The sequence below is a fragment of the Pristis pectinata genome, chromosome 2 (genome assembly GCF_009764475.1).
Source record: "Pristis pectinata isolate sPriPec2 chromosome 2, sPriPec2.1.pri, whole genome shotgun sequence".
In the NCBI taxonomy this organism is placed as follows: Eukaryota; Metazoa; Chordata; class Chondrichthyes; order Rhinopristiformes; family Pristidae; genus Pristis; species Pristis pectinata.
Genome location: NC_067406.1, coordinates 87266347 through 87282523, shown reverse-complemented (window position 1 = coordinate 87282523; position 16177 = coordinate 87266347). Strand labels below are relative to the sequence as shown.

Sequence of the window (16177 nt, the reverse complement as noted above, 5' to 3'; positions counted from 1 at the left end):
AGGCTTCCAAGCCCTACTTATTTTGATGCACAGGCATTGTTAAAACACTGATGTAATTTGGCAAAAACAATAGCTTAAAAATCCCATGACAGCAGTTCCTATTAGTAGCAAAGCACAGAAGAATCTCTGCCTGTCACCTTCTTTCTACAAAGATTCTGTTATAAATTGGGAGATGAACTTATTTAAATAATGGAAACAGGCACTAACAATGATTCATTGAAGGAACTCAGCATTCAATGGGAGTAGAAATGCAGTGGTCTCCTTCAATTCAGGAAGGGAAAACCTAGTACCAGAAACAAACTGAAAGACATTAAAAACAATATTTAATTTTCTTAAGACAATCTGGTTTAATTTGCATAGGTGAATTATCCCTGAAGGATCAATTATGGATGTCTGCACACAACTAGATTTTCCAGAAGATCCAGAATGGTGCCAATGCCTGCTTTCAGCAGGTTCAGATCTTCATTAAACAATTGGAATACTTCTATTAGAATTTCAGTGGCACCCACAAAACACTAAGTATGCTGACTGGTCACTGCATATTCAGAATCTCTTTATGCAAGCATTTTTAAAAAAAGCTGAACCAGGCTTGATCCTAAATTGCTATATTACCACCCATGTTAAATACAATATTGTTATAGGTCAGCAGGAAATAATGGAACATATTGGTTAATTCTCATGAAGTATGGTGCTTACAAAATACTAGCTGTTTAAAATTACACAATTTGATGAAGCAACCAGTACTGCTAACTGACATGGACAATGAGTGAAATGATGAAGTTGGAAGCAACAAAATGAGCAAAGGATTGCAAAATGGGAAACAGTGAGCACATTCCAATGTTCAAGGCTTCTTTTCAAAGAGGGCAGAAACAACTGAATCATGTATTAACCCAAGCTTTATATGTGCATTTACTCCAAAAAAAGCCAATATAGTGATCAGAAATGTACACAGGTTGATGTTTAGCACTCCAGTGAGACCTCCCCATCCTCCACACCTCACAATCCAGGGATATTAAAGCCTGTTATAGTAGAGTCCAAATGCAATCTGATAATTCAGTACACACCACTGAGTGAAGCTGAATATTTTCCTGGTCTTTGTATCTGAAATAAACTTGACAAACCATTAAAAAAAAGTTAGCTCTGAATCATGGTTGCTCTGTATTACTCCACGTGTTTAGTTTACAAGCAGCTAAGTGAATCCTATCATACACCTCTTAAGTGATTTTTATCCAACTATTTAACTTCCCTCCTTCCACTCCAATTCTGTTGGTTCGGAGGCCAATGTGCAACTCCAAGACTCTGCCACATATGGGGCGAGAGATGCCCTAGTTTGTAGTGGTCTGCTCCTTTAATGGTTTATGCTGGGCTTTATGTGCCTCCAAAGCATGGACTCCCATCTTGATCAGTTATGAGCCAGAGATTCAAAAGAGTCAGTGGGGATGCTGCATTTTTTCCAGTAAAGTTTTTAGGTCATTCTTGAATCTTTCCCTTTCTCTAGCTGGTATTCTCTTCCCGTGACCGACCTCAGAATGTCTGTTTCAAGAGTCTAGTGTTGGGCATGATAACAATATGGCCTGCCTAGTGGAGTACAGTGAGTGCACTTACAGCTTCATGATGGAGATGTTAGTCTGGAAGAGGAAGGCTGACATTGGTTTGCTATCTTTACAGTGGATTTTGAGGATAGTGCAGAGATAGCATTGTTTGTATCTCTCCTGTGCCTTGAGATACTTGAAGTAGGTAGTCCTATTCTCAGAATCATAAAGGATAGGAATCACTGTTGCCCATTGGACCTTGAGTTTTGCCCCAAGATTGATAACTTGATCTTCAAATGCCCTTTTACTCAGATAGCCAAAGGATGTACTGGCACATGCAAAGTTATAGGGAGTCTCATCATCAAAGTCTACCTACACTGAGAACTAGCCCCCTGAAATATGGGAAAGAGTTTACATTATCCAGGATCTTGATAGAGACCTTTATTGTCAGAGGACAGTGTTGTACAGTGAAGGCAGGTTAGTTAGAGGAGCCTTGTTTCACAAACATTGAGTACAAAGCCCATCCTCTTGTATGCTGTAGTGAATGTGATGGCAATGACTTTGTGCTCAGTCCCTAAACACACCCAAATGAAAATTACTGTGTGCGTACTGCAGCTCGATGGCCAAGTTCAGGGTGACTGTTGTTTTGAAATGGAGGCAACATAATTTGAATAGTTTCCCATTAATTCTGTAGATCAATTCCACTCCAGGGGCAAGCTTGGTTGGTGATGAGGTACGGTGTTGTGGCGAGAAGAATTGAGACAAATTTTGGAGCAATGAGCAGCCTTGCTAAACACTGGTTTATACTGAGATTGGCTGCATCATGGACCCATTAGGAACATGGCTTACATGCCATTATTACTTGGATGAAGGCATGGAGAATATAGATGCTAACTTTGCTGATGACAAAAATAGGTAGCAAAGTAAGTTGTGAAGACAACAACATAGAGGACAGGTTTAGTGAATGGGCAAAGATCTGACAAATGAAATATATTGTGGGAGAATGTGAAGCTGTCCACTTTGGCAGGAAAAATTGAAAAAGAAACACATTATCTGAATGGTGACAGACTTCAGAGCTCTAAGGTATAGAAGGAGCTGGGTGTTCTGGTGTATGTTTCGCTAAAGAGAGGTACCAGGTACAGCAAATAATTAGGAAAGCTAACAAAGTAGTTCTTTATTGAGAGGGGAATTGAATACAAAAGTAGGAAGGTTATGCTTCATTTTATATAGTGCATTGGTCAGACCACAACTGGAATACTATGCATAATTCTTGGTCTCCTTATTTAAGGAAAGATGTTAACGCATTGGGAGCATTTCAAAGGTTTATCAGTCTGATAATGGCAGGATTGCCTTATGAGGAAAGGTTGAATTAGCTAGGCTTGCATCTGCTGGGGTTTAGAAGAGTGAGAAGCTTAATACAATCAAACCAAGCCAACATAGCTTTATGAAAGGAAAATCTAAACAAATTTGCTGGTGTTCTTCAAGGAGTCTATAACAAGAACTCGTAGATATAGTTCATGTGGATTTCCAGAAGGCATTTGATAAGGTGCCACATAAAAGGCTGATGCACAAGAATCAAAAGGCAGATTATTTTCTAAATGGAGAGACATAGCCAAACAATGGAGGACAGAGGGAACTAGGTGTTCTCATGCATGACGCACAAGACGTTAGCAAGTAGGAAGGAAAGCAAATGGCATATTGGTTTTTATTCTCGGGGATCAGAAATAGGTAAGTATTGTCACAATTGTACAAGGTATTGGTGAGACCAATTTTGATCCCCTTATTTAAGAAAGTATGTACCAGCATTGGAGGCAGTCCAGAAAAGATTCACCAGACTAATTCTTGGGAAGGGAGGATTGTCCTACTACAGACAAATAAAAATGTTAGATCTATATTCTATGTACTTCAAACGAGTGAGAGGAATGATGTAATTGAAACATACAAGACCTAAGGGCAGATGATGGAGGAAAGGTTGAGACGTTTTCACTAGTGGGAGAGTCTCAAATGCAGGTGATAGTTATAAGATAAGGGGGGCCATCATGTAAAACACAGACGCATAGGAATTCCTTCTTCAAGAGGTGGTGAATCTCTCTTGGAGAGTTGTGGAGGCTAGATCATTGGAGTAATTTAAAGATGTGTCAGTTTTTTTTTGAAAGATCAGGGAAATGAGAGCTTATGGGGAACTGGCACAAAAGAGCAGTTGTCGCCCAAACCAGACTAGGCATGATCATTGAATGGCAGTGCAGACAGTCTACTCTTGCTGTTATTTTCTTGTTGTTCTTGTGAGAGAGGACTTGATTAATATATACAAGATGTTAAGGGTCTTGACAGAGTAGATGCAAGCAGAATGTTTCCTCTTGTGAGAGAATCTATAACTTTGAGTCAGTTTAAAAATTAGGATTCACCCATTTAAAACAGAAAAGGCAGCACAACTTTGTCTCTCGGAGGATTGAGAGTCTTTGACACTTGCTTCCTCAAAGAGTGGTGCAAGAGGTGTCTTTTAATATATTTAAAGCAGAGTTAGACAAGATTCTTGGCAAGGAAAGGGTTGAAAGGTTGTCAGGCTGCGTAGGAAAGCAGGTTTGAAGTTTCAATCAGTCATGATCTTAGGGAAAAGGATAGAGGGGCCAAGTGGCTTACTTCTGCTCCTAATTCATATGTTCACTTGTATGCTTGTAAGTAATTAAACGTAAAATGGAGACAAATTTCTGCAAGCAGTCACAGGATATGCCACCTTTCCCCTCCCAAGCTAACAGAGTCAAAAGGCTGAAATAAGGTCAAAAAAGGCTCGTACAATGGTTGGTACCGCTCCCTGCATTTTCCGATGAGTTGTCGCGTGCTGAGCACAACATCAGGTCTACTTCTGGGTAGACAGAATCCACACTGCGATTTGGGGAGCAGTTGTTCAGCCACTGGACGGCAATTGATGACCCTAAATACGACTTTCCTCCTGGCAGAAAGCCGGGAGAGCCCTTTGTTGTTACTACAGTTGCATTTTGCCTCATTTCTTGATGATGGTCTTAATTATGTCATCTGAGATCTCCAGAAATATCCTTCTCTTTCCAGAAGTTGTACATGAGGTTTTGTTTTTTTTTAAACTGAAGCTCCTTACTGCCAAATTTTATTATTTCAGCAGGGATACCATCTGCTCCCAAGACCCTGTCATCTTTAGCTGCCATATGGCTATTTCAGTTTGTCAGTTAGGAGTGGCAGCAAAGCTGGACTGAATAAGTTGCTATGCGATGGAGTCAATATCAAAAAGCTGCAGTTGAAAAAGTCTTCAAAATGTTCCTTTCCAATGCTGCAGGCTGCTTCTGTCCTTGCAAGGTTCAATAAGTTTACAATTCCTGCAGCAGGAACACCTCCAGGACTGAGTCAGGTGGGTGATCATGAACCTGAGACCAAAGAGTGACAGAGTGTAGGAAGATGCAAAGCTGAGAGCAGGGATGGGGAATGGAGCAGGGATGGGGCCAGGAGCTGGGTGTTAGAGCATGGCTGAGAATGTGGGCGGGTGAGTGGCCACCAGTGTGTACATGTGTGGAGCCAGGAGCAGGGTGTGGTTAAGAGTGGGCAGGTCTGGGAGTGAAAGAGGTCAATGCATACCCAGAAACCCTTGAGTGCCAGTGGGAAGAGGGGCTGGGAGATGTAAAGGTTGGAGGATCAAGGTCTGAGGAAGGAAGGGAGATGGTCAAAATGGGTGTGAGAATGAAATAAGGGCCTGAGGGGTCATAAGTAGTGTCAATGGGAGTGGACTGAAAGGAAGCATTGGGCAAGAGCATCCGTGCCTGAGCTTGCAAGTGGCTATGTACATGTGCATGTGTATGTGTATGCATACCTATGCTTGTGAGTGAGCGCGCAAGAGCAAGCAAGTAAATAAATATATATGTATGTGCTAAAAGGTGTCTGTGTGTGTATTTACCAATGTATAAGCATTAATTTCCATGTAGCAGCTACTGGTTCCCAATTATCTTGGTCCTCTTTGCCTTTACATCAAAGTATCACTCTGTAAAAATTTGTGTGGTAATTGGTGTGCCATAGCTACCTCCTGCAAAAAAGGATCACACAAAGGCAACTTACACTCCATAAATCAAGTTAAAGATACAGACTGTCAGGGCCCTCATGGACAGCCCATAAAGCAACAAGCCTGATCGTCACAATGCTGTTATAGCTCAGGAACTCAAAAGCTTCAACATCAAAATCACTGCTCTGTGGAAGACACCATTCAAGCACAAGTGCTGTTAACAATACTATTTTTACCTGTGCCAAGTCCACTTGTAACAGCTCCATCATTAATTCCTCCTGTAGTGGTGGCAGCATTGATGGGTGCATTGTGAGGGGCCAAACTAGGCAAAAACAGACAGCTGACGAGAAAAAAGTAGAGCACTTATAAATAGAAAGATAGCAAAAACAATGAAAACTGCAACATAGCTTCAATTAATAGCAATAAACTGAGCTTATGAATGAAAATAATTGACAGGAAATACAGTACAATCAATGAATGCAAAAACAGTTATTTTAAATGACAGTAGAATGCCCAAGCAGATAAAAGTAATTGCCCACTGACCAAGTAAAACATCAGATATAGCAAGAGTCATAGATTATAGTTATTAATTTTTATTATATATTCAACCAGCCATTTAACATGGCTATAATGGATTGTGCAATACATCAATGCTTCAGGCAGAGTTTTGTTCACACGGATTTGGCCAAATAACTGGCATACAGTACAAATAACAAAATCTTCTCTGCATTGTAGCTTATATTGACCCTTTTAATAACCGTATTATTAAAATGGGCATGTAAATTATACAAATTAAACACAGAAGCCTCGAATGGTTTTAGAAATGATGAGATTTTGTTTTGAACCTATCAACAAAGAAACAAAAAATAATTTTGTGAAATACCAAGCTTTTTGTGATATACAGGTTGAAACTACGAACAATCTGCTGGAGGAACTCAGCAGGTTGGGCAGCATCTGTGGGGGGGGGAGGAATTGTTGACATTTCAGGTTGAAACCTGGCATCAGATCCTGATACAGGGTTTCCACGGGTGCTGCCCAATCCTCTGTTCCTCCAGCACACTGTTTGTTGCTCCAGATTCCAGTATCTGCAGTTTCTTGTGGTCTTGCAACTCCTGTGGTCCAACATCTTGCGGTCTGGCAACTCCTGTGGTCCAGCATGTTTTGAATCTGTGGTGCAGATCTATACCAATTAACTAATTCTAACTAAAATTTAACTGAGATCTAAAATTAATTAAGATATGTACTACCCTGTAGGTAATTAACCTACCAGTGCAACTTCTGCAATCTCAGCTCACTTACAGAAACTTCAGGTTTCAGACAGTTCTCAGAACCCATACACAACCTGAGGAGTATCTATACTTAAAAAGAATAGCTCTCCTGCTCAGAGGAAGGTTATCAGGGGCAATTTCTGCGGTCCAGATTTTCTGTGGGGTCCAGTACCTATCAGATCCAAGGGTGCTGGACTAGAAAGTTTCAACATGTACTTAGTTATGTACAAATTAATCAATGTGCAGGACGGAATTAAACTATATCAAATCTCGTCATTAAATTCAGATCAATTCTAAATATCTAATTTTTTTCCCTATTACTTACTTTAGCTTTTATGTAAGTTGTACAGTATGAAATATAATAATTTAAATAATGCCTAGTGTGGAGAAACCCCCTTTTTTTCTTCTAGATTAACAAGCCACCTAATACTCACCCAAAGCCTTCCAGATTTGTATCAAATTCCACAAATGCTGGGGTGACTGATGAACCATGAAGTCTAATATCATGCGGTGTTGTCATGGAGACCAAACACTTCACCCTGGTCAGAGGTACTGTGCTTCCTTCTGCCCCTTTGAGCAAGCTTTTGCTAATCTTGTAGTGACTGTTGTCTTCATTCAAGGTGAATACATTATCAGGACCAAATCCATCCATACTACTACCTAGGATGTGAGAATATTTAAATCAGGGGACGATAAATACAAGAACAAGGTAAAAGACATTCCAATAAAATAAGAAATAACGACTTTTTTTTGATGGCAGTTTAAAAAGACGTCATTTCTCATGATATTGCACACATACCAGCAGAATTATGAGAAATATCACAGCAGTAAAGAAAATAACATAGAGATGAGAAAAGCAAGAAAAGATGTTCAAAGATGATGTAATCATCAGGAAGAACATGTAGGAAAAATACATTCACTAGCCCAATAAATACACCAAATTAATGTTATAGTGGCACAACATTTATTAAATCAGCCCAATAATATTCACCTTACATCTTCCACAATCCAGATGATTATGTACCACTCGTAATGAAATGGTATTAAGTGCACAGCACAGAAATGTGTCTATGGAAGCAGTTTGGGAATAACAGATATGTAAATAAGTACACTAATTTTTAGCCTACATTATTTTTGTTACTTTAACTCGTAAGAAATAGAACTTTTCTTTAGAAATATCTTGCATGCTATTTACTTCTTTTTTATTGACAAAGGAATATAGTTTTACAACGTGGGCATTGTTTACAGTGCTGCTGATAGTGAAGGAAAAACCTGTAAAAGGCAGAAAGGTTTCAATGGACTGGTCAATTGGACAATGAAGCAAAAGAAGCTCAATCTGAAGAAGTATAAGGTAATTTATTTGGAGCAGGCTCGTATGGCAAGGGAATACACATTAAACGGCATGATACTGGGAAATATAGAGGAATAAAGGGAACTTGAAAAGCATGTCCACCTATCCTTGAAGTAACTTAGATGGCAAAAAGGTACACAGGATAAAATTGTTTACTGGACAAGGAACGGTATACAAGACCTGTAAAGTCATGCTAAAGTTGAAAAAAAAAATTAAATCATGATAAGACCACCATGTGCAGTTCTGGTCAAGTTATAGGAAAGATGTGAGAGCATCAGAATAATTACTGAGGTGATTTACAAATGGAGAATTTTTGCTATGAGGAAGATGGATAGACTGAGGTTTTCTTTGGGGGAAAAATTGGGACAGCTGGCAGATTTAAATAAAACATATACTATTGGTGTGCATATGATAGTCTGCATAGAAAGCACCTGCACCTCTGAATCAAAAACAGAAGATTTAAAAGAAGGATTAGTAGGGCTTCAAATCACAGACTTACACAACCCGGAAACAGGCCCTTCGGCTCAACTCGTCCATGCCAACCAAAATACCGATATAAAATCTAATCCCATTTGCCTGGATTTGCTCATATCCCTATACATCTGTAGCTATCCAAATGTTTTTTAAACATAATTGTGCCTGCCTCTACAACCTCCACTGTCAGCTTGTTCCAGACACTAACCACCCCGTTTGTGGAAAAACTTGCCCTTCATATCCCTTTTAAATTTTTCCTCTCTCACCTTAAACCTCTAGTTTTAGACTCCCCTATCCTGGAGAAAAAGACTGCAACTATCTGGCCCTCATGTAACTGGTTTGCAGTATTCTTCAGGGAAAAATACCTGTTATCTATTCTGTTTGGTTCCAGTCTGTGTGGTTATATTTTAATGTCCTCAGAGCAACTGCTGAAAGGCAATAAATGAGGCACACACATCCCAGGAACATTTTTTTTGTAAACTGCCATATTTCAAATATATTACTCAAACTAAATTTGAAAACTATTAAGATCTACGTAAACCTAGAGAAATCAAGAAAAAAGATTTTACAATTTATATATACCTTACAGCATACCTCTCATATCTGCTTCACAACTTAACGAACTTGGCTTGTGGACCCTATACACATTAATCAGTTTCTTATCCCAGGCACCACAATTCAATGGGTTACCAAGACGGAGAAACTCCCTGAAAACAATCAATACAAATATAATCAATATCAACAGAGAGAAGCAATGAACACTTTAAAAGTTTTCAGTCAGTTAAATATAGTATTTCATCTCTTCACTGAGCAGAAAAACTGCTTATAGTTTGTTCTTACTTACAAAGAAATCTACCCTTGCAAAACTTACAAATGTTTTTACGTTGAGTATTGTAATTCAGAAATAAAGATTATGTTTCAACCAGATTAATTACAATCATAGAAGATAATTTGTCTCCACCAATATAATTCTGAAAAACTGGCAGTATGATAACTGAGTGGCCAACAAAGTATTCTTGGTCCTGTTTATCTTCAAATTCCCAACAGAGAGAGACTGGGGGGGGTTAAGTTGAATTGAACTACGTTTGACATTGGCTCTGAAACTGGTCTCAATGGGGACTGCCCATTTGTTCAGGGAAATGATGTCTATTCTGGCTACTTTATAGGCCCTACCCGTGAGTTCGATGCATTAGCAGAAGAATCTGGTTTGGGTAGGGTTGGAGAATGCTGGGAGATGTAGGGAAAGTTGTTTCCCTTTCAGGCAAGGTTCAATTAGCCTCTGATATTGGAACTATCAAGCAAGTGGCTGGCGGCTGTCTGTAAGGAGTTTGTACGTTCTCCACATGACTGTGTGGGTTTCCTTCGGGTTCTCCGGTTTCCTCCCACATTCCAAAGACATATTGGTTAGGAGCTGTGTGCATGCTACATTGGCGCTGGAAGTGTGGCGACACTTGCAGGCTGCCCCCAGAACATTCTACGCAAAGATGCATTTCACTCTGTGTTTCGATGTACATGTGACTAATAAAGAAATCTTAGAATCTTATAAGTGGCAATCCGCCACAAATTAAATTGTCTCGCTAAGCCACAAATTGGCGATCTGAAAGTGACTAAGATTCATTGAGAAATAAGCTTACAAGGTCAAATTCAACTTTTCTAACAGTATTCTGACAGGTTCATGGTGGATATCAAACACTTAATCATCCTAGGTTAATTAGTAGTTTTTACATACAGTATGTATACTTCCTACCTAAGGACCATTGGTTCTAATGATTGTGAAGCTAATCGCTCAAACATCCTTTGGAGTGGTGGGTGTAGAGGATGGTCTTCATCAGATAGAGCTGAACTGCATCTCTGTAAAAGCCGTGCATGAAGTCCTGCATCACACATCACTTGCTGATTTCTCTCCGAGTGGATGAGTGATTGCAAAATATTAGCCACTGTAAACTGAAGAGCTAATGCATGCTAAGAAAGACAGGAAAGAGGTATTTAAAATACACATTAGAAATCATCCAACTCAGCTCCTTCCATAATGCCTTTTTGCCATAGACTAAGCAGAATCTAAAGGTAGAGGATCTAGCTGTTAATTGGAAATTAGAAATGCTAAAGAGGGAAAATTTGCAGCCAAGTATCACTGGTTGTGATGATTAGATGGCTGTCCCAGTAAGGACAAGATCTGCTCCAGCTTTGTAAGATCCTCTTCCTTACAATATAATCCTTACAAATACCATTTTCTTGTCATTGTTTAGAATAATTACATTTCTAGCATCACTATATTGCAGTATCCACTTATGACATTAGTAAACGGTTTCACTATCTTCCATTAACTTTATTAAATTTCAGTTGCTTTGCAATGCCTGCATTTAACAACAATTTTAAAAACTTTATTTTTATTATGCAGGACACTTCAGTGACAAGTTAATTTAAAAAATGCATTAATTTTGTCAAAAAGTCTGTTTAAATCTTTCTTCAAAGGCAACAAAAGAACTCAATATAAACTGAGCAGGATTTATATTACAGTTTTATTTAGAAGAAAATATCTTAACAAGGCAGGACAACTTTATTGTACACTCGCAAAATTACGCTTCATTATTGAGTGTGCAGTTTAGGTTTTATTTGTGGTACCATCATTTGGATCTGTCTTTAAAGCAGACAATGAAGGGAGATCAGGGCAGTCCCTTCAGCATCCAGCCAATTGTTACCACTCAGCCGACACTGCTAAATAGTTCATTGGATTATGTTTCTCAATAGTTTGTGCATTCTTTCTGTGCTCAAAATGGCTGGAATAAATTATGTGAATACTCTTCAAAAATAAACTGTAACGTGCTTAAAGATTTCCAGGTGCATGAAAGTGACTGTATAAAGGCTCTTTCTCTCTCAATTATTCACTACACAGTGATCTCAATACTATATATAAAAAAAATCACTCATTCATAAGTGTTTATCTGAAGAACAGAGGATGTGCTTGTCCCCTTACTTGGACAATGGTGTCCAGAAGAGTGAATCTGAAAAGAATGCAAGAGGAAGGTAGTAGTGTATCTTCAAATCATGAAAGTTGCCAGTTCTGTTTTACTTACAAATCACTGCATGAACTGGTAGAACTGAATTACTGAAATCAACTAATTGTATCAAATACATTAAGGACATTTCTAATCAGAAATGTTTAGAGGTGCATTTTGTATAAGCTGTTTAACTAACTTGCAAAAACAAAATCAATAAGCAAATATTTTATGCTAGAAATCAATTGCTCCAGAAAGATGCACTCTATCCACAGCCCAAAGTGCTTAACAATGACTTCAAATGTTTCATTAATATAAATGTGATATTTAATAAAAGAAATATGTAATCATTTTGGCCGCCATAGCTGAAAATAAACCCAATTTACAACCTGGGACAGCTGTGGGTGCACATACTTTTTTGTGAAAAAGCTACAATTTGCAGCTAAATCTATCTTGAAGGTTAACATATTTTGAAGTGATCCTAAACAGCCAATGAACCTTTTTTGATGATCCAGCAGATGGCAAACTTCAGTGGTGTTTCAGCATTCAATTTGAGTTCTTTTTAATTTGAGTAGTTCAATTTGAGTTTACCACAAAAGCAGTAAGTGAGGGAGTGAAAGAAATCCCATCATTGCATTCAAACTCCCTGTCTAAAAGTTAGTTGGAGGCACAGGGATGGGAATGAAAGAAATTAATCTGTTTATTTAGTGGCCTCTATTGATGAGTATATCCATTTGCAAATAGAATCAGGGCTGAACTGAGTTTCATTGGGATCTATTCCTTTAAGCCAATGCCTTTACATTGAGGTAAAAAAGATAAAAGTAAGACTGAAATTTTAAACTGTAAAATGAAATTGCAGCAATATATGACAATGCAATTCAGTAAGTTGTTATGCAACTTTTCTAAGTCTACGTGTCATTGTATCATTGTGTAAGAAAATATTAAGGATTAAATAGATTTATTCTTTGGTGTTTCTGATCATAATTGATACAGGCTCCCTAGTGTGCTTCAGCTGGTTCAGGAAGTTTTAGAACATTTGCTTTCAAATACAGGAAAGTGGTACTAAAATGGCTATTGAAGCCATAATCATTCAATCTTAAAAGAAATTAAACAAAGACAACAAAAACATTAAAGATTGGGCAAAAATAAGGTAATTAGATTGCATTTTTGTTTGAATAATTTTCTTTTGATTTCTTCATCTTAGTGTCACTGAATTTAGTGACTGAAAACAGACTTATAACCCATAGCACAGTGAAAACAATCAGCAGTGAAAACTAATCTCTCAATAATAGTTCCCTTTTAAATCCCATTTTATCTACCTCAAATTGTTCATTGAAGCTGACTGAGGCCAAGAGGTCTAAAGTTGCAAGTACTGCTCCTGGATGTATTATGACTGCATCAGGAGAATGCAAGGAAGTCAATGCGTTGAGTAGCTTCAATTCTGAGATGGATTTGGCTGGCAATACAGGAGGAGTTGAAACCGTGTGATAGCCTGGCCTACATAAGAAATAAAACCATTAACATTACCCTGCATTCATTCAGCAATTACTTTAGTGCAAATAGAAATATAAAATATTTGTAATTTTAAGCACATATTCAATAATAAAGTATTTTAAATGTTGCAGCTACTTTATATAAAAGTAATTCTTAAGGTCCTGCTCTTTTTTTCATTGATCCCCTTACATTGAACAAAATATTGCGAAGCTTGCCACACTAAGGGCGATTAGAGTGCAGCATCTGTTTGCAGAAAGCAAACTTTCAAATTTTCAAGAAGTCTGTCAATAATTACAGCTTACAATTTCAGAATATAACAGTCTTTTAAATACCTCAAACAAATATTATTTGGCACAAACGGAAATGCATTTTAACACATCTAAAATTAATCAATCATCTGGCTGTCATATATCTTTACCGTATGTGAGCACCTTGGACTACTGTTAGAAAAATCATTTTTAAATGTTTAACAAGCTCATGATTTATCAAGATTTAAAAGGTTCCATTTCAGGTGCATAAAATTAGAATATTTGTTAACAAATGCTTCACATTTTGTAATGTCTAAATCCAATTTTTTTTTTGCAAGTGCAGGATGGGCATGTTAAATGTCTTGAGAAATTCAAATATTTTCATTGTTTTCTGAAAGACAATCAGCAGGATCGAGTGAATGTTCCAGGAAAATAGGTAACGTCATAAATCATTCACACTATTTTTTTTCCTCTTTTACCTTACATATGTGGAATTACTCTAAAACCCCCTGAAGAATCTGGGCCAGTATTTTAACATTCATTTTATATCGGATCTATTCTAGCAGGAAATGTTGCAAGTGTGAAATTTTGAATTTTAAAACAGACAAGGGCATCACTGACTTCTTTAGAAATAACATTTTAAAGATACATGACATTGGCATGTCAGCATTTAAGATACATCACAACAAAAGAGCAAAATAAACCTCCTAACATTATAAATAAAAGGCAGATTTTGCCTTATTTTTCCCCTTGGAATTAGAAGGAGCAATCTTGTTGGGTCTCCACTGTCTCAATGCTGTCCCAATATTTCTTGAGGCATCCAATTTCTTTGGCAGTAATGGATTGAAAGTTGTCACACATGCTGGTTCAGCATGACAAGTAAATAAGGTGAGGACCTCTGAGTGCATCATGGGGTACACTATCTTAGGCTCATTTCAATGGCAATACCTGAGATAGCAGCCTCTACAAATTAGAAAATGCATACAAATAGTACTAAAGGTGTGACAATGGCAAACTGTTTTGCTAAAAGCAATATATGGCAGGAGTTTCTGGGAGTAATTTCGAAGAGGCAGGATCAGTACATCCCAAAGAAGCAGCAGCATTCTAAAAGGAGGATGAGGTAACCGTAGCTGACAAGGGAAGTCAAAGAGGGCATAAAATATTGCAAAAACTAGTGGGAAGCTGGAGGATTGGGAAGCTTTTAAAAACGAACAGAAGGCAACTAAAAAGGCAATAAGGGGATTAAAGATGAAATATGAAGGTAAGCTAGCCAATAATATAAAAGAGGATACCAAAAGTTTTTTCAGGTATACCGTATAAAGAGTAAAAGAGAGGCAAGAGTGGATATCGGACTGCCGGAAAATGACGCTGGAGAGATAGCAATGTGAAACAAAGAAATAGCGGACGAACTGAATAAGTATTTTGCATCATTCTTCACTGTGGAAGACACCAGCAACATGCCAGAAATTCAAGAGAGTCAGGGGGAAGAAGTGAGTGTAGTTGCTATTACTACGGAGAAGGTGCTTGGGAAACTGAAAGGTCTGAAGGCAGATAAGGCACCTGGACCGGATGGACTACACCCCAGGGTTCTGAAAGAGGTAGAGATTGTGGAGGCATTAGTAGTGATCTTTCAAGAATGGTACTGAAGGACTTGAAAATCGCAGATGTCACTCCACTCTTTCAGAAGGGAGGAAGCAAAAGACAGGAATTTATAGGCCAGTTAGCCTGACTTCAGTGTTTGGCAAGATGTTAGAGTCCATGATTAAGGATAAGGTTTCGGGGTACTTCGAAGCTCATGATAAAATAGACCAAAGTCAGCATGATTTCCTTAGGGGTGGATCTTGCCTGACAAATCTGTTGTAATTCTTTGAGGAGGTAACAGGCAGGATAGACAAAGGAGAATCAGTGAATGTTGTTTACTTGGATTTTCAGAAGGCCTTTGACAAGGTGCCACACATGAGGCTGCTAAACAAGATAGGAGCCCTTGGTATTATTGAGAAGGTACTAGCATGGATAGAAAATTGGCTGACTGGCAGAAGGCAAAGGGTGGGAATAAAGGGGGCCTTTTCTGGTTGGCTGCTGGTGACTAGTGGTGTTTCACAGGGGTCGGTGTTTGGTCCGCTACTTTTCACGTCATATGTTAATGATCTGGATGACGGAATTGATGGCTTTGTGGCCAAATCTGCAGGTGATACAAAGATAAGTGGAGGGGCAGTTAGTGTTGAGGAAGCAGGGAGTCTGCAGAAGGACTTGGACAGGTTGGGAGGATGGCCAGAGAAGTGGCAGATGGATACAGCGTAGGGAAGTATACGGTGATGCATTTTGGTATAAGGAATAAAGGCATAGACTATTTTCTAAAGGGGGAGAGAATTCAGAAATTGGAGGTGCAAAGGGATTTGGAAGCCCTAGTGCAGGATTCCCTAAAGGTTAACTTGCAGTTGGTAGTAAGGAAGGCAAATGCAATGTTAGCATTCATTTTGAGAGGACTGGAATATAAGAGCAAGGATGTAATGCTGAGGCTTTGTAAGGCATTGGTCAGACCACATTTGGAATATTGTGAGCAGTTTTGGGCCCCATATCTAAGGAAGGATGTGCTGGCATTGGAGAGGGTCCAGAGGAGGTTTATAAGAATGATCCCTGGAATGAAAGGGTTAATGTATGAGGAGCGTTTGATGGCTGTGGGCCAGTACTCACTGGAGTTTAGAAGGATGAGGGGTATCTCGTTGAAACCTACCGAATATTGAAAGGCCTAGATAGAGTGGATGTTTCCAGTAGTGGTAGAATCTTGAACTA

General features: G+C 38.5%; 1 protein-coding gene across 3 annotated transcripts in view; it reads right to left on the bottom strand.

The window, feature by feature from the left end:
* Positions 1 to 16177, bottom strand: part of wdfy3 (WD repeat and FYVE domain containing 3) — a 253917-nt gene that overhangs the window by 134221 nt on the left and 103519 nt on the right. For all 3 annotated transcript variants that reach the window (XM_052010252.1, XM_052010254.1, XM_052010253.1), the window contains 5 exons: positions 12962 to 13139; positions 10394 to 10608; positions 9241 to 9353; positions 7256 to 7481; positions 5790 to 5893 (listed from right to left, as the gene is read on the bottom strand). In XM_052010252.1, the coding sequence (XP_051866212.1) occupies positions 5790 to 5893; positions 7256 to 7481; positions 9241 to 9353; positions 10394 to 10608; positions 12962 to 13139 (836 nt within the window). The remainder of the gene's footprint in view (positions 1 to 5789; positions 5894 to 7255; positions 7482 to 9240; positions 9354 to 10393; positions 10609 to 12961; positions 13140 to 16177) is intronic.